Here is a 27,095-nt window from a genome sequence, read left to right as displayed (position 1 = left end):
GCACTGTACTCAATAATGGGTCTTATGAGGGAAGAATGCAGGGATGTTATGACCACCTTGTCCCAGATGAGATACCCTTACTAATTAGGTGGGCCATGTAGAAAGCTTTCCGTATAATGGAGGCAATATGGTGGTCAAAAGTGAGTTTGCTATCAAACTGGGTGCCCAAGTCCCTCACGACTGACTGATAATAAGGGCCTAAGCATACAATGTGATAATTTGTGGGGATGTCACTCTCCCCAAAAGGGATGATGATGCATTTTGTGGCATTCAGTTTGAGGCCATGTTTCTGGCACCAGTCATTTGTTTGGGTGAGACCCTCTTGCAGGATGTCCATATCACTAGGGGAACTGATGGCAGCACCCCAGCTTGCAGTCATCTGCAAACTTGGTCAGCTATAGCCTACTAGACTTGGCCTTCACCTCCAAGAAGTATATCCCAAACAGCAGAGGCCTGAAGAACGCTCCACAGGATACACCACTTGTTAAGGGTCTACTACTTGACGTGGCTTCCCCTATTTTGACTAGGTGGGTTCTCTCAGTGAACTAGTTTGCTACCCAGCTGGTAACATATGGATTAACACCTAGTTGAGAGAGTTTATCTATTATACCTGAGAGGGGAATAGTATCGAAGGCTTCAGCCAGGTCAAAGTAGGCAGTGTGCACCATCTTCCCCTCGTTCATGGCCTTGGTGACTGTCTCAAAGAAGTGAACCAAATTTAACAGGCATACCCTCTCCTTGACAAAACCAAACTATGTGGGATCAAATGTCTGGAGGTTGGTGTCCTTGTTAATGAGGTCCATGATAATCCACTCCACTGCCTTGCAGATCAGGCTAGTTAGGCTGATGGGCCTATAATTTCCTGGATCGGTGGATGCTCCACCTTTGTGCAAAGGGATGACAGTAGCCATCCTCCACTTGGGTAGGACAAAGCCAGTACTCAGGCTTTGATTAAATCCTTGTTTGGGTATTGTATTCTGTGGGTCAAGTTAATCCAGCTTTAATAGCTCTGTTGTCACCTTCTAAACAGAGCAAATGGTGTTTTTATTGGACTTCAGCATTCAGGAGCTCCTAAAATAGTGATTGTACTCCCTGGATCTTGCCTTCCAGTCAAGGATTTTACACTTTAAGTCCAAGAAATATCACTACCTGTGCCAAACTCAGTCCAAGCACATAAACTAAAATAAAAGGCACAGTAGTGATGCAGGCAGTAAACACAGCACTAACCAAAATGCAGGAAACAAAGCTGAAAAAAATGCTGCTTCATGAACTTTAAAATTCGGATTTATTGTGATACAAACAGAAGATGTGGTAAGCACTTTCACCTGGATAGGCTTCTTCAGACCAAAAGAACTGCCCCTCTTGTACACCCTTATATGGTAAAAAAGGCGCCAAAAACAGATAAACCATTAAAGGCACAGTACAACTATCGTGGTATACAGCATAAATGAAGTGCTTACTCTAAAATACATTAACCATAATAAAATAAAAACACCTATACCATTCATAAAACATGAATAGAGATGTATAAAAACAAAAAAAACTGCACAAATTCATACTAATTACACAACACTAACAATAAATCCTCTCATAAAATGCTCTCATAAAAATGGTCTCATAATATATGTAAAAAGCACAGTCATACATATCACTTCAATCTCCTGCACTTCAGGAAAGGTCTCAATGGTACGTTCTCATTCAGTCCAGGAAAAACACAAGACATCTACAACAACTGGAAAGGCCGCAGAAATACCAGCCTCAAACAGATGCCCTACGCAGACCATCTAAAAAAACTCCAGCTTTACTCCGTCGCATATCGTCTACTCAGAGGTGATCTCTGCCTAACATACAAAGCTATGTCAAACCCAGAGCTGTTGGACATGCTCCACTTAAAGAAATCCCAGTCTCTCCGAGCTACACACTCTAGGGACCTAAATCTTGTCACCACAATAGATTCCTGTCCCAGAGACTTCTCATATTCTGGAACAAACTACCTATCTATATCAAACAATGCTCCTCATTAGCACTCTTCAAGAAAAATCTTGATGATTGGATGGGAGATAGGAAATTCACCCCGGGGATCACCTCTGTGGCTCTGCTCGACAGGGGCACGGGAAAATAATTTTCTTGGGTGGCGAAAGCCAGGGTATCATTTGACTAGGCTTATATAGGCCCTAGGGCCAATAGCCTAGTATCTACCTATGAACATCTGCTCTAAGTCTAACAATCCATTTAGATTCAATACTCTCAGTTCTACCCCTCACACCCCCCCTAAAACTAGTGTGTGTAAGATCTAGTACTTTAAAACGAAAAAAGTGTGTGGAATCATTAGACAAGACATGTTTGGAAAGAGCACGGACAGTGGAATTAATCCTAATCTGGTAGAGATGTTCCCTTATTCTGTCCCTCAGCCTCCTGTCCGTCTTGCCTACATAAAACACAGCACAGGCTCCACAGGAGGCCAAATAAACAACATTTGTAGATTCACAGTTTGCATGAACTCTAACTTCATGGTTAGTGCCATAGACAGGGTGATAGAAATGGACATCAGTGTCTATGGAACAATAGTTGCAACTACCACATGGTACAGTACCAGCAACCCTATCACCTCCACCATCCATAATAGGATAACACAGCAATTTATTTAGATTCGATCTATTCTTATAGACAAAACCTGGGGCAGCACCGACAATTTCCCTCACATTCGGGTCCAGTGTTAACACATCCCAGTGTGATCTAATCACATCCTTCAACCTACCTACATCCTTAGTATAATATAAGGGCACTCTGAAACCATGATTTCTACTCCCTGCCAAAACACCCTGGGAGGGACCGTCATGGTCCACTACAGTCTCAGAGAAAAAGGGTGCAGCAGCTTGTTCCCTCAAATTAATGAGGTCTGCCAATCCTCTCTCCATATCAGATGTCTGATATTCCCTGCTCTTAAACCTCTCACATAAATCCCTAACATCTGCCTCAAAACCATCCTGACTGGGATTATACCGTGACGTCCTATATACCTGACCCCTCACAATATTACCAAAGATGTAACATGGATGCATACTGCATCTATGGAGATAGGAATTGCATTGACACTCCTTTCTATACACTCCTGTGTTCAACAGGCCACTTTCCAATCTCTGAATGTAGACATCCAAAAAGGAAATCCAATTCTCAGAAACCTCATGGGTAAATTTCAGATATTGCGTTAGACCATTAACTCTCTCCAAGAAGAGAGAGAACTCATCTTTTGTGCCCTTCCAAATGAAAAACACATCATCTACAAAATGCCTATAAAACATCATGTTTCTTGAAAAGTTACCTATACCAAACAAGAACTTGGTCTCCCATGCAGCCATAAAGAGGTTGGCGTAGCTATTGGCACAAGAAGTGCCCATAGCCATGCCATCCATCTGTAAATAGCACTGAGAGCCGAAACAAAAAATGTAGTTCTCTAACACAACTTCCAAAAACAAAGCTAACAGATCCACTGCATCACTACCTAATCCAGATTTGTCCTTCAAGTAATCAGACACCAACTGCACTAAATCTCTGTTTGGTATCACAGTGAATAGGGACTGAACATCCATCGTGACTAAGTAATATGGGAGATCAACAGGGACAGATCTCACAGATTCATACAAATCCAACAGGAACTGTTTTGTGTCCCTTAAAATATGAACATTTGCGTCAACCACTGGGCGCAGGAACCTCTCCACATACAACAAAAATGGTTCCGTGATCCACCCCCTGCCCGCAACAGTGGGCCTCATGGGTGGACACACACTGTCCTTATGGATCTTAGGAAGACCCTGTATCACTGGCAGGAGGGACAGATCTCACAGACTCATACAAATCCAACAGGAACTGTTTAATGTCCCTTAAAATATGAACATTTGCATCAACCACTGTGCATAGGAACCTCTCCACATACAACGAAAATGGTTCCGTGATCCACCCCCTGCCCGCAACAGTGGGCCTCATGGGTGGACACACACTGTCCTTATGGATCTTAGGAAGACCCTGTATCACTGGCAGGAGGGGATCACTAGCAAACAAATATTCATACAACTCATTCGTAATAACATTGGTCTTAATCAAATCATCCAAAACCATCTGTATTCTATGGATATGTATATCCACCATCTTACGTTCTACCAAACTGTAAAACCTTTGGTCTGATAACATAGACCTCATTGCCTCATCATAGAACTCAAGAGTCCATAACTACCAGGGCACCCCCCTTGTCAGTCCTCGATAGGGCTTTTTCTAATGCAGTTGTTTCTGCTGAGTCGGAGCTCGAGGGTTCGACTGTGGTGGGGGTGGGTTCTACTGCTGCCCCCCCAGTGGGCCAATCTGTCATTAGTACTGACCTGTTGGGGTGTGTGGCTCAAATAAATCCGAATCTGGAACCGGTTGTTAGGAGAAAGGATTCCAGTCATACTATGCATGCTGCACATAGTTCTAGTCATGACAATGTTGGCACTGCAATTGTCAATCGCCCTTTCCCGATCAAACACAGGGGAGAGGGGAGATTGAGATCTATGAGCAGGGGCAGGACAAAGAGGAAGTTGTCAGCAGATGCCCAGGTGAACCAAAACCTCAAGAACATGTGGGAGAAAACTGGGAGAAGTTAGTGCATAACATTTCCTCCCGCCCACTCACGTCAGACGAGTTGCGGTACTATCAAAGAGATTGACTTTTATACCTAGTTGCGACAACAGTAATTATGTTGATTACCTAGTACAGTTTAAGTTATTTATTAGGAATCTGTGCCTTAGATTGGAGTTTAAGGATACAATACAGGTGTTAGATGGGAAATTGTTTAAGAAGCCTAGTGTGTACATGCCAATGGTACCACCGCTAGTAGCTGCCTTCAGTAAACTAGTTGAGAATGATCTGTATGACATGGAAAAGAGAGTGGGTAAGTCTAGTAAACGAAAGGGCAATTTAACTTATGCACAGAGGAGAGCCCTACAACAACTGAGGAGTGATCCCTCCCTTGTCATTAGACCTGCTGACAAGGTGGGTGCCCTGGTAGTTATGGACTCTGAGCTCTATGATGAGGCAATGAGGTCTATGTTATCAGACCAAAGGTTTTACAGTTTGGTAGAGCGTAAGATGGTGGATATACATGTCCATAGAATACAGATGGTTTTGTGTACAGTGGGGGGTGGGGGGTGTGGGGTTGTCTGAAGAAGCCTATCCAGGTGAATGCACTTAACGACATCTTCTGTTTGTATCACAATAAATCCGAATTTTAAAGTACATGAAGCAGTGTTTTTTTTTTCAGCTTTGTTTCCTGCATTTTGGTTAGTGCTGTGTTTATTGCCTGCATTGCTACTGTGCCTTTTATGTTAGTTTATGATTTTACACTTTAGTTTTTTTTTTTTATCCAGTCATAAAACCTGACTTGCGCAAGTTACAGAAATATGCTTGTCCTATAACTGGTGAACATGTAAACTTTTCTTTGACAATCCTGAACCAAATGCATCCCACTCTTCTTGCTCAGTTATATAATCCACATTAACCTGAAATTCATCCATTTTTCCACAACGTATGTTTGCTCTAGACTTGATAATTCTAATCCATTCTTGCAGGACAAAAAAATATTTACAGGTTGTATTTCCTCAAACAAATGCTGGTGCCACTTTTAGTATTTGTGTTTATGACAGTCTCAGACATACCATCAGCAGGGATATGCACAGGTTTTGTGAAAGCTGTGTATTAGATCTGGGAGTGAATTTGCAAGCTTTAGAATTATGTGGTTAAACTGGAAAAGCTGCTGCTGCAGTCTAAGCTAAAAGTACAGATGGTTGGGCAGCCCTTCTGTTATAAAGCTGAATAAAGCTTCACTTCCTCTGGTACACATTTTCTTTAAGTTCATACCAAAAGAAAGGACTAAGAAGGGAGTCGTTCTTAAACACAGCACTCAAGCAGGAAAAAGTGTTTAGGCCTACTAAGTTGGACTGTTATTTTTTTCTATGCTAAGCCTAAGAACAAATTCTTCAATAAGCAGTACATAATGGGGAGCAAAACTGTGGTAAAAAATCTAGCTACACAAGAAATGCAGTTTCACTTTGTTGAAGGCTTTTGGGGGAAAAAACACAGCTCATTACTTTCTGAAGTAGTAAGGAACCCAGCAACTCCCTATTCAAGCAGACATCCTTTGTCACTTCCTCCAGCAGGGCACATCCTCTGACCTCACCTTATATGTCTACGTGCTGTATGCTTTTGTTGTGTTTAATTTCCTTTCCTCCATGACCCACAATAATTAGACAAAGTACTTCATTTATGCAATATCCACTGAATGCCTCCCATAAATATCACCCTTTGCCACTGTCTTTTGTGATTAACCTACATGCAACTATGACACTCAGATTTTTTTCTACTGGCCATTTTATGAGCACTACTGTAACAATACATTACAACAACACAGCATATAACTTTTCTTTTTACTTCTGTATTAAAGCCTAGCTACCCTTTGTCTGCACACCCTGTACGGCACACACATGGTCTTGCTTAGAGACTAACCCCAAAGTCTTGTCACCACTTTATAAATTTGGCTATTATCAGTATCCAAGTTATTTTTGCCCTTTATATTCCGGGAGATAAATTACATGCACACTAAATGGAACTGGTCCTAACACAGATCACCCATCACTTCACTGCATGCTGGCTTTTCACGTGGCAGCACATGAATATATGGCACTCTGCTTCTAGGCAGTTGGTTGCATACACTTCATGATCTGGGTCCCAATATAAAACTTTTAATTTCACTAACTTCCTTTTGTGCAAGTTGGACCAAAATCAAACGCACCGTATCCATGGAGCTACACTTTGTCACCTCAGTGAAGTTTTAGTCACCAAATCTGATTTAGCCAAAATGGCAAGATTTCCCACTCTACAGATCATGCTGTTCCCACTGCTAAGAGACTTGGGACCTGTCTTTCAAAAACTAACTATAAGCTAATGGTAAGCCATAAACAGCTCTCCCATGAGTTGAATGCAACTCTCACAGAAAAGCACTAGATCTTTGCTAGGTGATCAGAGATGAAACATTCTGGCTTTATAGACCTTGAAAGGTCTACGGAGACAGAATCTTTAGGTGGAAACTGGAAATGCCAACAAATGAACAATGACAAAGTCAAAATCCATCTACAATCAAAACATTTTGAAAGATAATGGAGAACCTTTGGAATCAGTGCAGAAAAGGGATAAAGGTTATTATGACCTACCCTGGTGGAAAGTGAAACCATAAGTCAAAACAAGTCTTTATGTGGAAGGTATATGGGCTGCAAACCTGTTTCAGACTTCAATGGAACTGCAACAGCTATACTGTTAGTCTTGTCAGGAAAATCGGGTGAAATGTGTCTGAAGGGTAAGAAAGAAGCAGTCAGAAGGCCACTGTGAAGCTGCCAGCCCAGCTAGCTGGAATTTTGCACACAATTCTGTTATTTGTGAATAGTGCTATGATTCATACAGAACTGTATATTACGTACTGAGCTTCAAGAATGTAACCGCAGTATACCAGGGTCTATATTAGAACGTCGAACACTTAGGTTGTCGAACGCCTAAACGTCAACACCTAAATGTCGAACGTTCAAAACTGCGACCGACCAATTACACAACTTTTTTCCCCAGTGAAAAAATTTGCTTGGCCAACAACAAAAAAAAAAACTTTAAAACCCTAACCAAGTGGGGTTTTCGCCCCCTACACCCCCCTAACTAAATATACCAGCTCCGAAATCACTCTACATTGGGGAAAAGTGCAAATCCCTGATGACAGCCAAGCAAACTTTTTCTCTGGGAAAAAAATTGCGTAATTGGCCGGTCACGGATTTGAGAGTTCGACAACCTAAACATTCGACAATGTAATAGGAACCAGTGTACCCTACTGGAAAAAAATGCATATAAATGATATTAATAGTAGAAGTTGAACATACAGAGTTAACTTGCAAAACTTCAAGAAAATAAGTTGAATTGTTTACGATTGTGTTAGTTACTGCAAGGAGACAGGATGTCTAGCGCTACAAGTTTTTCCTATTGTCTTGAAAGAGAAATAATTACTAGGTTTCAAATGTAAAGTGTTTTTATTGCTCTGCGACTTCCTAACAGCTGCACATCTGAGAGGCAAGTATATCTGACACAGAGATGCTGGTTTCTGTTAGCTTGGGAACTGAAGGTAGGTGACAGAATGATGTCATCCAGCTGACCCAGCAGTAATATTTTCATATTAATTTGAGAACTTTCTCAGAGACTGTGCATTTTGCATTTGTCTTTGGACCTGGAAACATCCTCTCATCAGCACTGCCTTGCTAATATTACGTAACCAGAGAGCAGTAATCTCTCTTAGATATAGATAGGAATATAGTAAAGATTAATTTAGATGCTTTCTGTATTTATTTCAGACTGTCCTGCAATGTTGTTTTAAAATATTTCCTGTGATTCTGATCTCTGTAGTCACTGTGTTGAGTTGTTGAGTAGTGTCTTATTCTTTTATTTATTATTAAATATATTTAAACCTTTTAATTGTGGCTGGTTTGTTTAGAGATATTTAAACTCTTAAAGTACTTGCATATGTATTTGGTAACACTGTATAGGACACTCCCAAACAGCCTTGGCCTTGGTCACACTTACCATTTGGATAATAGTGACATTACACAGTAAGATTGGGCACCCTTTGGTAAGGGCCTTAAAAGTAGTTAAGAGCTCGCTGGTGGCAGTGATAAACTACCTTATAGTCTGGGCAGAAAGGAGCATAGCTAGTAAATATGTGCCAGTCTTCCCCAGGAGTGTTTGTGGGTTTGTATACAAGTCAAATTTCAAAGTGTGTGTGTGTGTGTGTGTGTGTGTGTGTGTGTGTGTGTGTGTGTGTGTGTGTGTGTGTGTGTGTCAGCTACTTGGGCAGGGACACAGCACTGGTTGGACAGAGAGGGTGCTAGAGGTCTTAGCTTGGCCACTCAGCTGAGATCTTAACCCTATAGCTGTGTCAGTGGGGAGTCTTATTGGGGATATGGAGAAAGAGGGAAAAAACAGCCCCAGACTGCCTGATCTTGGTGTGCTCTTAAGGGAAATTGTACTTTACTGTGTGCATACTTGTCATCCTCCCATTGTGTATGTCCCTCACTGTTGCCAGTTGTGAGGATTGAGGCTCTTTGATTACTGGGCCAGTGCAGGGGTGTCAGAGCCACAGCCTCAGACATTTTTTTTTAATCAAAGAAAGTTTGAAGGTGAAGGAACTATGTCTGTCTGGGCCAAAATGGAGCTATGAGTATTACTTCTAATTTATGCAATCTGGCTTTGTAAATGAACCTTATCAAAGAAAATGGGAGAAAAGTACAAAGGAAGCTATGTTGCCAACTCTGGGACTAAGCACTCTGCATACCACCTCTTGGAAATGAGACATGAGGAAAGAAATCATTACATTTAATGCTGGCAGCAGAAGCAAACTAGTCACAGGCCAGTAAGCCCCAAAGACAAAAGTTATTCCTACTACCATATGAGTGACAGACCATTCCTAAATCTTTAAGAAACATCAGTTCAATCTGTCTACTATGGTATTTGCCACAACCATAATATGCACTGCAATCACACAACATGAACTGGATAACCTCCCAAACCAATAGGTTAAAAATGTGTTCTGCCTTGCTTGTTTCTGTAACAGATTACAGCCATACTTCGTGACTACATATAAAAAACACTCTCCTAGGTACACAGTACTGAAATGATAAAAGGAACAAAAGTACTGCTCTCATCTGTAGGATGCTGATGTGTAGCAAGGCCTTCTAGAATGCAAATCCAGGACTACTGAATGGTCTTACAAAGTGAAAGCCATACAAAATGACCATGGCAGCCATTGCTTTGGGATTTAAAGCTGAAAATGGGTCCCATGTCATAAGATTTATGTGATTAGCCATGAAGTTAAATGACCGTGATTAGACTCATAAATATGGAAGGCATGGAGAAGAGAACCTGAACACTGAAACCACTGAACTCTAAGCATCCAACTGAGAACTCTTCCTAAAAAGCCTGGCAAGACGAAATCATAAAAGCTAATGCTACCATGATGTACATAGCCTTAAGGCAGTACTACATAAAAACAGACAGAGCTTTGAATGAGATGTACTGCTTGTTGAAGGGACAGGACTCTGTTATGCATTGAGAAGACTCAGCATACAGTTGTATCTAGGAGCACTCCAAGAGTTGATACAGAACTGGTTTAAAATGGGACTTTGCAAAGTTCATCACAACTAACACACAATAACATGCTGTGCAAGCACTTCCTCTACTGAAGGTGGATGCCTTGACTCAAGACAGCAATGATCCAATCAACCACACAGGGGAACACCTTGGAGCCCTGTGATCTGAGATGGGTGGCCACGACAGACATGTATCAGGTGAACATTACAGGACAAATGTGAAACCAAATTAAGAGTTCTAAACCAGTAGTATCTGGATCTGACCTAGAGGTACAGAAACCCAATGAGATTCCTTACAAATTCTGGTGTGGAGAGAGAGGCAACTTGATGGCCCAAACAGTACGTCCAGACAATTTCACTTTTTGACAGACACAGCAGAACAGCGTGTACAGTAATCCTTTGAAAGGTTTCTTTAAGAAGATTAAATAGCTACAATACATTATGATACTGGTGCATCAACTCTGCCATCTTACCAAATATGAAGTCATCAAGAAGGGAGAAAGAAAACTCTTTTCGCTCTTCATTCACATGGTCCTCTGTGTGTGTGTGTGTGTGTGTGTGTGTGTGTGTGTGTGTGTGTGTGTGTGTGTGTGTGTGTGTGGTGGGGCTCTAATTCTGTTTGCCACTGTTTGGATTTGTACAGGCACTTTTTGAAGTATTTGGAGGTGGTACCATCTCAGAAGATTCAGCTGGACATCTAGAAATCAAGGTCATCTATGAAAACCATATCGGGGAGGAGAGGGAGCAGCAGAACAGGGGTAGACTATGTGGAAAAATATCATGGCTGAAAAACTGGAGACTTCATCAAGGGTGACAAAGCGTCAATAAAATGGGCCTACAAATACTGTTTTGAGAATGTAGTACCGAAGTCTGAGATACATTGCTGCCTGAAAGGTTAGAGATGCCAGCACTGGTACCCATCCTTTGACTGAAACAGTAAACAGAGGTGGTAGAGATACCACCTTGGGTCTCCCCGAAACAGTAAACAGAGGTGGTAGAGATACCACCTTGGGTCTCCCCTGAAAACAATCTCCTAGCCCAGTGGGACTAATTCGGACAGCAAAGGACAAATTAATAAATAGACAGACAGACAGATAGTTAGATAGATAGGTAGATAGATAAATGTTAATGTCAACTCTGGAGGGGCAGATATTGAAAAGAAAATGTTAAAAGAAGGGACAATGGGAAGTGCAATGCACAGACACAGAAATAGCTGATCTTGGCTGAGCAGATATATGATTTACTATGAAAATGTTAAACACAAAATCTTGAAAAATAAAATCTTCAGACCATAATATCGAAAGACCAAAACACTGCAGACCATAATATTGAGCTCCTGGACTTGCTTCCCCTGCAGGACCCATGGTAGCACTCGTTTCTGAGTCCACAGCGCTGCAGGGCACATAGTAGCCCTTTTATACGACTCCGCAATGATACAGAGTTTTGATAACTGAGTTTTGTGTTTTTAATCTTTCAATATTATGGACTCAAGACTTTTGTGTTTCAACATTTTTATAGTAAACCATAAGGTATGGCATCAGAAGATGCACATGTACTGACACCAGAAAAGATTATTTTTGGAAAGTTATATGTCAGAAAGGCTGTAAAAATGCTAAAGGTACAAAAAAGCAACACTTGTACTGATAGTAGGGCAGTATTAGTCATAAAAAGACACATGAGAAAATTCTCTGCCAAAGGAAAGACCAACAGATTTTGTATGCCCCAAAACTATGGGGATAGCAATGCAACATTTTGAAAGCCTGGCACCAAAATGCCTCAGTAAAAGAAACTCTTCACAGTCAATGGGCAGGAAGCTTGGAGACATCCACAAAATAGGAGCAGTCACATCTGGAACTCAGCTAGACCTGTACCTCTTAAGGAATTGGAGCTGATGATTCTAACACCGTAACAGTAGAATATTTGATAGACTCCTCCTCCATCATCATCAGAATGTTTCACAGTTGTATTTTTTTTTCAAAAATTAAGGCATAAAATACATCACAGAACATTCAGACACTGAGGTTCTAGGGGTCTGGTGATCCTCCCACAGACTGTATAAATGGATTTTGACGTGGACTTGGCAGCTTCTGCCCTCAATCCCATCTATTCAAAAACCACTCCCACATCAGAGTTGCTCCAGGGAGTAAGGTTCAAGTAATGCTAGCAGGATAAAAGTAATCCTTAATGGTGGAAGAGTCCTTTACTGTCCTTCAATGAAATTTGTAGTTTAGGGGGGTGATATATTAGAAATGAATGGTGTTTCAGAAAATGTTCCTTTTCCAACATGATTACTAACAACGCAAAAAAACATAATTTTATTAAAAGTTGTGTGTTTCTGTAGTTTACTGGCACTAGTGAAGGCCCCTGCATACTAAATATTTTTGGGTATCAAACAGTATACGCATCTAATGTGCACATCAGTTGAGAGAATGCATCTGCCACAGACATAATCACAAAATAAAGGAGAAGACCTGAGTTCTTACAAGAAGGGTAGGGGTCCAGCACTGAAGGAAGAGCAAAATATAAAATAAAAATCATCTCAAATTGGTGGAAAAAGGACAAAACTCACAATGACTAAAAAAAAAAACAAAAATCAACAAAAAATTGCTAGTCAATCAGGCAGCCTGGAACTTCTTTTTTACTCTACTATTTTTTCACATACAAAGAAACAAAAAGAAAGAAATAAAGGAAGAAAGACCGAGAGGGAGGAAAACGTAGTGCATGATGAAAAGGAGAAGAATGACCGATATCCTGGGAAAGTACTCTTGGCTGAAATAGTCCTAATGCCTGCAGCAGAAGCAATAATAGTTACAGAAGATGGACCTCTTCATATCAGGTCAGTCCTTACATCTTCACATGTATCTGCAAAGTATGTCCTCTTATTTATATACATCTCTTGTTTTTTTGTGAAATGTGGTACCCTTATGGACACTATGGGTTTCTTTAAATTACTTGTATACCCTTTGCCCACCCTTACTCCTTCAAGGACTACACACGTTAAAGGCATAGCCAGCTTTAGGCACCACTGAACCCTGTGGTCGCTGGGGGACCCCAACCACAGCTACTTAACTTATTTTGCTATTTCATTAAATGTTTGCCAAACCAACAAAAGTTGACAGCATTTTGGTATACATAACATAGAAGGTGGGTAATAATACGTGTCCTTTAAATTTCTAAGACATTTCTGGTTATAGTACCAGTATTTTGCCAAGTAGCAGGCTTCATAATGCAATTTCATTAGATGTTTTCCACTGACACAGTGCCCTTGACTTAGTTAACTCCTGCTGGTGGGCTTTCTATCCATTAAAACTAACATTATATTATTGAAGTTATTCTCCCACTCATGACTTTTTTTCAGGCCAACACCAGATTAAAAGACTGGAAAATTCTCCAAAATGCACCTCATTAGCATCTACAACTCTATGGCTTAGCTTAATAATTTCCTAAATGGTTATTTCTGTCTAATCTTGGCCAGGTAAGCTATGCTGAAAGGATGCAAGGAAAACTAAAGTTAAATAGCAAAAGTGAAATTCTTTCTTTAACCACATTGTTTGTTCAAGCATTACTGAATGAAAACATTACATAAGAAAAAAATGTAAAATGCACTTCAGAGTATATAGAAAGTCATGGCTTCTTGAAAAAGCTGAAAAGTAAAGCAAAATATGATGAAGGAAAGAAAAAACTAATGTACATGGCATGGGGAGCTGGGATGGGGAAAACAGAAGGGGGGTACTGGTGGATGTGTGTACTGGGGAAACAGTAGGCAAAGTCTGGAGTACCATTCTACCCAAGTCTAGCCATGTACATAAAGTTGTAATATTTCATCAATGCAACTAAATGCAAGTCACTGTGAAAGTCCCTCTATGAGATGGGCCAACACAGTGTGGTCCACAGGCCTGCTTAATGTAAGAGCACTGTAGTTACAGGTCAGTCTGTGAGTATTACTCCTAACATTTTGCAGCATAGACTATAAGGCTGCTTACAGAAGGGGTGGCAGTGACAGAGTGATAATTTGAAGTGTCCAGGAGGTCTACAATTTCACATTTGCTGGGAGTCCCCAAAATGCTAGCACCAGCCTTGGCTAAAGGACAACTACAACCAGAAGATGGAAGAATATATTTCTGATCATACATTGATTTATGTAGTCTTCTTGCTGAAGCATCACTCCAAGTAAGGAGAATTACTCTAGAATTTGATTCATGGTTGTTGGGAAATTACTAGGTTAGCTGCTCCTGTGAGCCATTTTAAGCCTAGCCAATTTCACTTCCAAATGTGAGAATCAAACCTTGTACCTTGTGTTTCTAAGGTAAGCACCTTAACCATTATACCAACCCCAACCCTTACATCTACAGCAAATAGCAAATGAAGAACATAACTATTCAACTAGGAAGTTTGGCTTTTGAAAAATAATTCTTCACACATTATGATGTCACTTCTACTCCTCCCATTGATTTGAATGCACTGTCATTTTGAAATGCAACACCTGAAATTTATGCTTTCATGGACTAACACCTTTAACAATGGAACTTCTTTTAAAAATGAAACACTATGGTTTAATAATAAAACTATGCAGTGGTTAGTGCTGTGGCCTCATGGTTTCAATTTCAGTGCGGATGGGTGTACTCTGACCTTAATTAGGGTCTACACAGAGTATGCATGTTTTCTTCACTTTTCCATGTGTTACTCATGTTCTCAGTTTCCTTCCTGCCTAAAAAGATTTGCTATACAGGTTCTAAGGCTACAATGTACTACTATTCTTAGGTTTACTAACAGAAGGTGTAAACAGAGTATCCAGCGGTCAGTCACTGTTAGAGAAAACAAAAAAGCACTGCTCAAACACACACTCACAAACTCTAATATTCTTAAGAAGCAGTAATGTCTTTTTTTTTTTTTGCTTTTCTGTAGCAGACTATCCCCCCCCCCCCCCCCCACAAACACACACTCATTCATGGTTGCTTTTCATATATCATCCTCAGCTATTTATTTAGCTTTCTACAACTGGTATACCTTTCCCCACACATTAAAACGAAATATTGCATTACACAATGTTACCTGATAAGAATTACACAACTAATAAAAAAGAAAAAGACAATCAAATAATAAGCCATTATACAAACTGGCTTCACATGCATACTCAGTTGTTAAAATAGACATTACCTATAGAACAGCACATTTCTCCTTACATAACAAAATATCTATAGAATAGTACATTTCTCCTTACATAACAAAATACCTACTATGCAAATTAACTTGTCATAATGTTTCTTCTGTACAGAATATTAATTTGTGTCCGATTTAAATATTCTTGTCTTCAGATAAAATAAATAAGTAAAGCTCCTGGAATCATAACTACATCATGGTGAAGAGAGTTCTATGCCCGTCACATTTTGCAGCTATGGTATCCAGAGCACTGAGCTCTCCTAGCAGAGTTATCCTTGGTGAACTGGTCTAAAACAATCAGCCAAACAAACCATGATACAAAATGCTAGTTTAGTTACAAAAAAGAAAAACATGTGAATCTCACCTAAACACAAGGGATACTAAGACCAACCTCTGGAGCAAAGCCTGGTGAATATGTTCAACAGAAAGTGTCTAATAGCTCGCTAAGAGCAACCCAAAGAAAGCTGCATATGGCCACCATGTGTACTCAGTATCCACAAGGCAAAGGATGGGAGTCGGGTTTGATGCCAACTGAATGGCATGCATAAGCAGGGCACAGCAGATAAACATGGATTAGACCCTGTTAATGGAAACTGTTTTCTTGAGACAAGAAACATCAACTCACAACTGGAAAAGCAATTGGAGCTTGAGGGGGAAGACTTTACTTCTACATACTTCTCAAACACAGCTGGTCACTCTCTTACTCTGGAATTAATACTTAGAAGAGGTCCATGACAGATGTAGAGGACTCGCACGCCTCTCAATGGGTTACTACTACTGTTCAGTTGGATTCTGTGCTAGCAAGTGGCAGTGCCTCCTCAAAGTGAATGCAGGTCGCAGAAAATAACACACTTTTATGCATACGTATCAACAGCTATTCAATGTATTCAAGCTGCTTAGTGACAGTGATAGGGAATCTAATAAAAACAAAAGAATCTGTAAGACAATGCCTTATCGGCAACCTTCAACACTTGCATAGGGAGTAATGGACATAAAAAAGAGAAACTGAGAAGAATTGTCTTCTTCCACCTGAACCCATTTAGAGAATAGTTTCTGGACTTCAGTGTTAGCCATGTGCTGTCCATCACAAACAGCATGTTCAATCACAAGGATGCTCTTAAGGTACAATTTCTCATGTTTTGCATAAAATCTTAGAAATAATTTGCTCACTCCCATTAGAGCATTACAAGTAATTACTCAAAAACACTGTTGCTGTTTTGGAGACATTTCTTCCACCTCCTTTCAGTGTTATCCAACCCAGAGATTTATACATGCAAGATTGGCAGCTGTGAATTTTTCAGAGAGCAAAAAAACACTACTTTGAACTGTCCCTTCACTCTGAATGTAATGGACAGCTTTCAGATTGTCAGAGAGATAACTTGTGATGTGATGGATCATGTTGCAATCTGTCACAGTAGAAACACATGAGGAGATCTGACGCATGGAGTCTGAATGGACCCTGTTCAAGACCTTAACAAATAGGTGATCTGTGCTTGCAGTAGTCACAATCCTAGGACCCACTGGTGGTGGATACCAGTAGTGAGGGATGCTGTCAGGTTAACAAAAAGTTTCCTTCCATGCAGCGCTAACAGGGGGATCAACAAAGTACCAGCAAACCTCCAAGACAGCAAATGCAATAGTTATCACAAGGCACTGTGTGTGTGTGTGTGTGTGTGTGTGTGTGTGTGTGTGTGTGTGTGTGTGTGTGTGTGTGTGTGTAGTTTATGAAATCTAGATGGCCTCTAAGTAAGGCCAGCAAGTCATATGGGGCTTAGAAGGGGGAGGCTTCATACTGCTCAGGTTAATAGCAAGTGGGGAAGAACACTGCTGAATGTTGTGGTTTGTCTTTCAGCTTTTCCCGGTTAGGGGTCGCCACAGCGGAACTCCGGTCCACTAATGATTGGCAGTAGATTTTCACAAACGCTGAGGTACCAGCTCGACATCCAACCTTCAACAAAGGCACGCCCATTTACGCATGTCTTTCGAACGCCCATCCAACCGTGGGGAGGACATGCAGACTCCACACAGAAGGCACTGGGAAGAACACTGCTGAATGATGACTGGAATTACCATTTATGGTGAACATGCCCTCCTCTGCAAAGGTAGTGCTTGAAACACATTGTAAAATTAGTTTCATTTTGGTAGACAAGGTCTCTGAGATGATTAAACAAGTTCCATTTTGGCAAGGGTGCAAGAGTAAATGATATCCATCCAGAAATGCTGAAAGTGATGGACTCTGCAGGAGTATCATGGGTACAATTCTTTTTTAATGCTGTGTGGAAGGCTGCAAAGTGATCCCCTTTTTGCATACCATCCTTTTCAAATTGATATGGAAGGCTGCAGACGCATGTCTGGATAAGCAAACTGTAGTAACAGTCCCCACTTAAAAAATGGGAGATAGCTAAATGTACTCCAATTACAGAGACATCTCACTCCTTAGACTTCATGGAAAAGTGTATGCCACGGTCCTGGAAAGGGGACTTCATCCAAAAGTTGACATCTGATTCAGCAGGACCAATACTGATTTTGCCCTGGCCAGGGAACAGTGTATTAATTATTTGCCTTTTCACAGACGCTGGAAAATCAGAGAAATACACCAATATCACCTGTGTACGTTTTATGAACCTGAGAAGGATAAGACAGTGTGTCCTAAAATGTTCAGTAGAAACTGTTACAACAGTACAAGGTCCCAACTTGGGGGCTACTGCATGCCAAATAGAGCTGTCTCCATTCTTGGTGCTAAGCTGAATATGCTAAATGTGGGCATATAACTCTGCTAAGGGAGTGTCCCATCTCCCCTTCCATTTGTGATCTTCATAGACAGAATATCAAGGCACAGCCAAAGTCTGGGAAGTATCCAATCTGTCAACAAAAAGGCTCTGTCTTTGCTGTTTAGCAATGACGATGATGACTAGGTCTTTACCTTACATGACTATTACCTCCAGAATGCACTGAAGTGTTTCACTGTTGTGTGTGAAGTAATACAGATGAGGCGTAGCACCTCTACATCAGAAATCCTGGTTCTGTCCCACAAACTACTGGACTGCTCCTTTTGGGTGACTGAGTGAGCAGCTAGCTCAGATGCAGGAACTGAAATAGCTTGTGCCGAAGTACCAGGAGACTGACCATTGTAACAGCTACTGCTACACCAGTTTGCAGAAGTTAGAGCAATGTCACAAGATAAAGCTCTCAATTTACTGGTCAATCTATAGCCCCATTTTTCACCTTTGGCCACAGGCCCTGGGTTCTGATGGAAAGCATGAGATCATGGATAATGTAGAAGAAAATAGGTTTCTTTGATGCAGTGAAGTGAGGAGATCAGCAATCCCGGAAACATCAGAGTGCAGCAGCTACTTTTCCATGCACACAGGAGTTCACAGAGGTGGTCCTTCTGAGGATGCTGCATTGGCGTCTCCAATGAGAGGTGCACTAGACACAGCCTTTTGGGAGAAGGCCCCAAGCCAGAGCCATGACAGGCTGAATAGTCTCTCTCTGCTTGCAAGGGAAAGCCTAAGGATCCTAGAGGATAAGGTGGATACTGCTGGTGCATGGGATAGGGAAGCAAGGCCTAACATGCTCAGTTTGCCATCGCCACAATCTTCACTAGATTGAGTGATTTAAAAAAATGATAGTGAACTCCAAAACAAGGCTAACACAAAGGACTTTGTTTCTGTTTGACTGTAAAGTCTTCACTAAAGAAGACCAAAACAAACACATGCTTCTCCACTGATTCTACAGCTTCTCTTCTTTACTAACCAGTGAAGTCATACTGTTTGTCAGTGGTTCCTCAGTAACATCACAGTATGACTGTAAGTGCAGCTGAGGACAACTTTATCCAAAATGCACAGACTCTTAAATACTGGAAGTTTGTTTCCTCCCCTACTATAATACAGTGACCAAGGACTGTGAGAGGCCACTCCCCCCCAAGTACTTTGAATATGAATTTGTTAACTGGGGTTGAGCACTGATTCCAGTGGACCCATTTCAGTCTCATCCTGGGGATTAAACTGCCTTGTAATTTTCTGCTTATATCAAATGTCATTTCAAATACTTTTCCAACGAATGGAATCCATTGGCAATTTGTACAATTTTCTGCATTTAAGATTAGCACATTCTCTCAAAAATTTGCACTTATCCTTCTCCCAAGTTAACAAAATAATAGAATGCATCTATGATGGCATACATTAGCAATATTTCAATGTTCTATGACTAATACACAGTAAAAAACTATAAAAACACTAACAACTTTTATACATCATATACTCACCCTTTTACAGACTCCTCCACAGAGACCTGAAAGATCCAATCCTCAAGACCTACTACTCCTTCACAGAACAAATGACACCTCATATATACAGTTAAAGAACTAAACCTTCAGTAAACGATAAATAAGTCATATTAGCACAAAAAATTCATACACCACTGTCTCTCTCACCTCTGGAACAAACTTCAACTACATGTCAAGCAGAGAAGCATCCTTACCACTTTCAAGGTAAACCTAGACAACTGTATGGGCAGCATCAGATTCTCTCCCAGTCTTTCTTGTCTTACCCTCACTGAGGTCAAAGGGAACTTCTGAACAGGGTTTTTGGATAAGGTTGCAAATGTCTGTAGACTGATTGCCTAGTAAATACCTATAAATCTATGACCCTTTACTTACAGTTGTAACTCATTCATTCAACGGATTTTTTTCCTCTTTCAGTTATTCTACCTTACAGCTCTGAGACTGCAGCCATTTGCTAGCACAAACTCCAACTGAACAATATCCATTCAGAGGCTTCTGAGTACTATGCACCTTAAAACAAGACTAGCAGCATTTCTGACACCTACATACCCTCTCCCCTGAAAAGAGAACAAAATTACATATATGCTGTTTTACTACAATAGAAAAACAAATGTAAAGACTGCCCATGCTATGGAATAGACTTCCCATACATGTCAGAGCATCTCACTGGCCCTCTTCAAGAGAAATCTTGATGAATGATGGAAATAGAAAATTCACCCCAGGGATCACTCCAGTGGCTCTGCTCGACAGAGGCACTGGAAACTAAGGTCGGGTGGCATGATGCCAGGGTAATCCTATGGGCTAGGCTTGTAAAGGCTCCAGGACCATTAGCCTAGTACACACACATGAACCTATGAACCTATAAAATGTATTAACACGCTCACACCTATAGCATAATTTTGTGTACTTCCTTTTAACACCTGTAACTCCTTACTGCACCATGACATTTTTTGGCCTGGATTCCTTGACTACGTGACTTACCAATTAATAGCAGCATATGAAAGAGCAAAGCAAAAAAAATGACATGGAGTTGTTAACTTTGAATGTACAGGAGAAGGGATAAAAGCCAAGGTTTTTTTTTACTTATTGTTCATATTTTTACCACTGACAGAGATATTCATTACTGAGAGACATACTGTAAAATGTCATGGTGGGAAACAGAAAAATATATGGTCACTGTCCACATATAAAGTAACATGCTGCAGAATATATGGTCACTGTCCACATAAAAAGCAATATGCTGCAGATACTACTAGCAAACAGCTGGCAATTAGGAAGGTGTACAGTATTCTCATACATACATTAATATGTTCAAAACCAATGAACACCAGGTGAAACTTTACATGAAGTTAAGAAAACTATCACTGATATCTAAACTATAAATTGTATGACTTATGAGACTATTAACGGTTACTTACAGCATTAATTATGTGAGTAGGCCTTCTTTTCAAAGATATGTAAATATTTAGACAAACAGAAATTTCTTTTGAATATGTAAAAGCTCAAGTCTCCTGAACAAAAATGCTGCTGATGCTATATATATATATCTAGGTTGTACAGTTTCCAAATATAAAATGTAGTTTGCGAAAATTTAAAGAAAAATATTATTCTGGATTTTTCTGTATTACAATATGTTGCATTTTTATAATACACTATTATAATACATTAATGTAAAAAGTGTGAATGCATTGCCTTCTATATTATAGAAGACTTTTTACTGAGTACATTGCAGTGGTACCTTTTAACAGCATTTGATGTTCACAATACATTTACGCTACTTGATTCATGCTCTTTAACCAGACTTTTTTAGAACATGCTCAGGAATCTAAGCTGATGTAGAGTCTGAGGGAGATGTGACATTCTTGAGCTATTAAGTGTGAAAAGAGTAATGCACCAGATGTCTGTGTTAACTTAGCAAATCCATAATATCTACAATGATTTCTGTCCAAGAATGCACAATAATAAACTTACTAGACAAAGGAATAGCTCCCTTGAAGGCAAAATGCCCAGGTACCAGGATTAAAGTACACCTGGTGGTTCATCTACTTTGTGGAGTTTGTGTTTTACTTAGAAAGGAACAGCTCAGTTTATTATAGCTTGAGAATAAAACTAAAACACACTGTGCCCGACCAATGCTTTCAACATCAAATTCTATGGAATGATTATTACCTTCATTTCATCTACGAGGAGAATCAGCAAGGCTTTAAGGCCAAATTAGCGTACCTCTCAAATGTCCAGATACTGGTCTCATAATTTTGGTCTGTCCCTCACAAAATTTGTGTTTTTTTTTTGGGACAAGACCGAGGACTGATTTCATGAAATAATGACCTACATTTGAGTTTCGGACTTCACAGCCTTCAGAAAGTGTGTGCTAACACAAATCCTGTCAGTCTAGCAATTTACTAAATTTATAAGAGTGATACTTAAAATCTATCCCTATTTTGGGGCCTTTGTCCCCCACTATTGTATGTTTTGTCCAGGATTCTTACTCAAATAAGAGACTGAGAGGTATGAGATAGAAATATATATATATATATATATATATATATATATATATATATATATATATTTCTAACTATCCATTGAACAGTTTCAAATGGGATTAAAGTTTTTTTTTTTGTTTTTGCTTTCACTGCAATGTTATTCCTGGAAATTCAACCTGGACTCTTAACATGACAAAACGAAATGCATTCCTGCATGGAATGCAACACTTTTTCCTGCAGTGCTTAAAATGGAGCATACTACAAATTATATTGAAAATAACCAAAAAAAATATGCTATACCAAAACTTGACACTGCCTCACAGGCTCCTACTACATTTTTTTCAGAGATCTTTTATTTATTAACTGGGGTGAAGCTCTGATCCACACAGACCTTTGCCAGACACAGCCTGGGAGCACTGCCTAAGTTGTTAAGAGAGATACATATTAGTCAAAGTGGGACTGGCCTTAATCCTCTATGCTAACTCCCAGATAAGTTTTAGCACTTGCAACCTGCATTTTTTTGAGTTGTTACACGATGGTTGCAATACCTTCAAGTATTAAATGACAGCACTTCTGATTTTACAACCATGCTGTAAAAAGACTATTCGTTCACTTTTGACAGGGACCCTGTAACTTGTACTAACCATACAATATATAGAGAAAATGCTACCAAGAAAACTGCAAGAATGTAACAATGCTGCACCACTTCAATTACATTATGGAATGTTATCCTACAGCATTATGCAGATAGAAAGAAAATAATGTGCACTGGCCAGCTTATCAAAGAAGTTAGTCTGAAGAAGTAATGTTACATGGACGTGCATTACACTTGTCAATTTTTAAGAAACTCAAGCTTATTTTATTTACATATTTCACACTATACGCAAGAAGAAAAAGAAAAATAATAATATTATTAATACATTGCTGCTGGCAGTCAACTGTGCAATAAAACCATGCAGATGTCACCATACAACAGCTTAATGGGTTAGCTACATGGCTAACCCTGGTAGTCACTAATCATGCTTACGTGTTAAAAATGAATTTCAATGTATTAGCATTTTACACTAAGCACCACTTCAATACCCAACAGGTAAATGATGCAGTAAAGCAGCTCGATGCTACTTTATCACTCCATCATTTTGTATTATAGTCAGTACATCTCAACTGTCCACATTTTCCCAGCATGTCCGGATTTTTACCTTGTAAGTTTGGTCTATTACTCATAAAATCTGCAGCTTTCTAGCAAATCACAAGAGAATGAAGTCACTAAATAAATGTATCATATTTCATATTAGGTTCATAGGATGATACTAGGCTATTGGCCCGGAGGCCCTTACAAGCCTAGCCAAGAATTTCATTCATGTTCCCTCAAAGTCAGCACCTGTTTCCCCTGTCCAGCAGGGACACAGGTGGGATCCCAGGGGTATATTTTCTGTTTCCCATCCAGTCATCCAGGTTCCTCTTAAAGAGGGCTAGAGAGGTACTCTGCTTGACATGGACAGGGAGTCTATTCCACAGATGGTGGAGTCTATGGGACACAAATCTATGCCGCCAACAAGTTCTATTACTGTCACAGACCAGGTTAAGCCCTGAGTGCGGGTTACACTAGTGGAGTTTGTCTTACAGAAATGCAGCAACTCCATCAAGGCAGGGTCTGAAATGGCCTTCTATGCCAGACACAGGTCACCTCTGAGCAGTCTGTATGACATTGCGTAGAGGGACAGGGCTTTTAGCCTACCTGTACAAGACAGGTGTTTGAGACCCTGGATGTTCCTGGTCATGAACCTATGTGGTCTCTCCAACTACTGCATGTGCTTGGCAAGGTACATGCCGAAGGGGGCACTGTACTCGATAATGGGTCTGATAAGGGAGGAGTCCAGGGATGTTAATACCGCCTTGTTTCTGGATGAAATACCCTTATTTATGAAGTGGGCCATGTAGAAATATGTAGTATACTGTTCAAAAATGCATGCTAACACAAACCATGTTACTATAGCAAACGCTTACATAAGTAATATTTCAATTAGTCACTTTTTGGCCTTTGCCCCCAGCCCCCATTATTTTAGCCTTTGTCCAAATCTACTGCACTAGGAGGTTGAAATGTATGATTAAAGTTTGATAAACAATCCAAGCGCGTAAAGACGACTTACAGCATGTCTGTTTACTAAAACACAAGTTAACAATAATTATTCGATATCAAAAACAACTTAAAATGGTACGCAGGAACACCTAAAACTGTACCAGCGAACTTTTATTTATAGTTTAGTTACCGGGGTAGAAAACTGGTCACTGTTATCAACAGGTTTACAAGCAATTCCAGACATTGGTAAATGTCGTATTTGTTTACAAAGAATTAAAGTGAAGTGTAGTACTTTGCACCAAATGAGGACATTGTCTGCCCTACACACTGCAGTCTAATGTGTGTGTGAAATGCCACATTTCGGGCATCTAAATGGTGGCACTCCTACTACAATATTACAAATATGCCCTTCTGCAATGCTAAACCATAAAAACATAATGAACTGTCATTCTGCTTTCTAGGAAGAGACAAACATTAGACTATAATAAAACAATAACATTAGAACTAAACTGCATATTCGAAGCAGCCTTTCTAGGGCTATCAAAACAGTACTTTAGTGTTTGGGACAGCATACAGCTAGCAGTCTGTTCTTTGGACAAACTAGTGAACGTTACTGATATAAAACAGGAAGATCGGTCAATGCCACAAACCGCTACATAGAAATACTGTAAATAAACACAACAATCAGACGGCTCTGAAGTTCTAACTGAAAACTGCACTCACTTTCCAAACAAGCCATGCATTCCTGAATGGATAAACTCGTCCTCTTCGTCTGAACTAGACTCAGAATCTGACGCGGGTGGCTCAGTTCTTAAAAGACGGTGTCCTGATCCCTTTTTTGGTTTCTTCCTCCTACCGTCCCCCGTGAGACCAATCAAGGCATTTAGCTCCTTGCGTTTCTTCATTTTCTTATTCGGTGTCAGCGGAGTAAGGGAACCGCCACCGGCCGAGGCAGCTGCTCCCGTACCTGAGCCACCTCCGGGCTGGTGGTAGCCTACCTCCGGTGCCTTGCAGTTGTTCTCCAGCTTGGAAGGGTCGCCTGCCCCGCCCAGAGACACTCCAACACAGTTAGGTAAAAAGCTTCTGCATCAAACACCGGACTCAGGATGGAACACTTGGGCCCAGAAGCAAAGCCCCACTTTGCTGATCACAGCCAATCACAGCAAATGTAAGCAAACAGCATCACGTCATGTGGATACCAGACACTGCCAGACCTTATTTTCCTGTAATCTTTATCAACAAAGGGCAATGAACTGAAAGCACATCAGTATGACAGGAAATAAAATAATGTCAATCACGTGATACCATAAGCACTACAATTGTACTGTATGCCACAAATGCCGGTAAATAAAACGTTTTTGTAGTGTTAGTCGCAGTTGCACGGGTCACAGAACCCACTAGCAACTATATGTCAAGAAGTTACCGCACACGACGTCACACTGTCAGATTTTGATAATCAGCACAGGTGATCGGTGACAGATACCCGCACGGTAAACTAGATTGCCTCCGTTATTTACATACTTGCAAAAAAACTGAACAAAATCCTACTAGATGCGCCACTGATGACAAATGTTCACTCCTCATGTCCCCGTAGCAATGTTTTGCCTGAGGGGATACAAAGATTCACAGCTTTTACTCGCTTCTGAGTTTTCACCAACAGAAATCTTGGAGATCTTCTCACGCTCTATAACATAAAAACGTTACAACATATAACTAATTGAACCTATCTATACAACTTCTAGCCAAGTCAATTTCCCTGCAGGTTTATGTGACCAAAATCAGCTGTTCAGTTCTCACTGCCCGCCCCTGCCCCGTGGAGGCCAGTTGTCAGCAACATTGCCACATTGCAACAAGCAGTTGTCTTATTGGCAGACATTTGTGCGGACGCGTCATCTGGGACAACATATGAGTAGATAATTAATATATTAAAGAGACTGCGCGTGTCTTCTGAATAGCGTGGTGGAATTTGAAACTTTTCTCAGAAGTTATATAGAGTTTGTACATTTAAATGTAGGTGACTGTTATTAGTGGTATTTTAAAGCGGCAGTGAAATGTAGCGTTGCCTTCTGCAGTGTATGTGAAATTTGCTTAGTGTGTAGTTTGATTGCTCTGCACAACAGTATGCATGTGATTACATCACGTCTTTGCAATGTTATTCTTAGGTTATTAGCCATGTTAACTAGTAAGTGCTGAAACTAGGCTTTACACTTTTTCCTAGCTATGAATACTATTCATCCGTATCCCTCTTCCTCCTCCGTCGTAGGTGCCCATTGGCTAGTTTAGCTGCTTGACAACTAGGCTGCAAAGAGAGCGAATAAAGCCTGCCGTTTGGAGACAAGGGTCCCATCTAGAAGAACAGCGTTCTAGTTTTGTGTATGACAAGATGCTGAAGCCATCGTTATGCATTTGTGTTTAGCAGATAATTCTGGAACTCAAAATTGCATAACCTGCAGCCATAACGCTCAACTGTCCAGACTGATGCGTCTTATTTTTGCTCTAAAACTAACTGAGGGGTGAAGTCACTAAATAATGACATACATTTGTTTCAGAGTTCATACCCTTCAGAAAAATACATGCTAACACAAATCCTGTTATTCTAGTAACTTTCTAAGTTTACAAGAGTACAGCAGTCTCAACCTTCCACTCCAAAATGAGGGACAACTGGGCAAAATGTGGAACACATACTAATGGCTTACTAACAACTTCAGCTAGGAAGGTCATAGGCTGGTTTGAATATGCTGGTCTTACATAATTCACTAAAATATCTTTTTCATAATACGATTCCTTTCTATTTACCATGGATGTCAGTTAAAAAATTCCTAACATTGAATTTTTGACAGACACTTTCAATGTGGAACTTCGAGGAACATGAACCCTTTAAGACC

At 40.3% G+C, this 27,095-nt stretch overlaps 1 protein-coding gene across 1 annotated transcript in view; it reads right to left on the bottom strand.

Moving 5' to 3' along the window:
• The window catches only part of EFCAB14 (EF-hand calcium binding domain 14), a 664,702-nt gene extending 638,677 nt beyond the window's left edge, over positions 1-26,025 (bottom strand). Inside the window, exon 1 of the mRNA XM_044085823.1 lies at positions 24,934-26,025. Coding sequence (XP_043941758.1) covers positions 24,934-25,115 — 182 coding nt within the window. The 5' untranslated portion in view covers positions 25,116-26,025. The remainder of the gene's footprint in view (positions 1-24,933) is intronic.
• Positions 26,026-27,095: the final 1,070 nt, after the last annotated feature.

This window comes from Protopterus annectens, chromosome 10.part0, assembly GCF_019279795.1.
Source record: "Protopterus annectens isolate FY-2018-M chromosome 10.part0, PAN1.0, whole genome shotgun sequence".
Taxonomy (NCBI): Eukaryota; Metazoa; Chordata; order Ceratodontiformes; family Protopteridae; genus Protopterus; species Protopterus annectens.
Note: the sequence above shows the minus strand (reverse complement) of the source record. Positions and strands in the feature narration are given on the sequence as shown.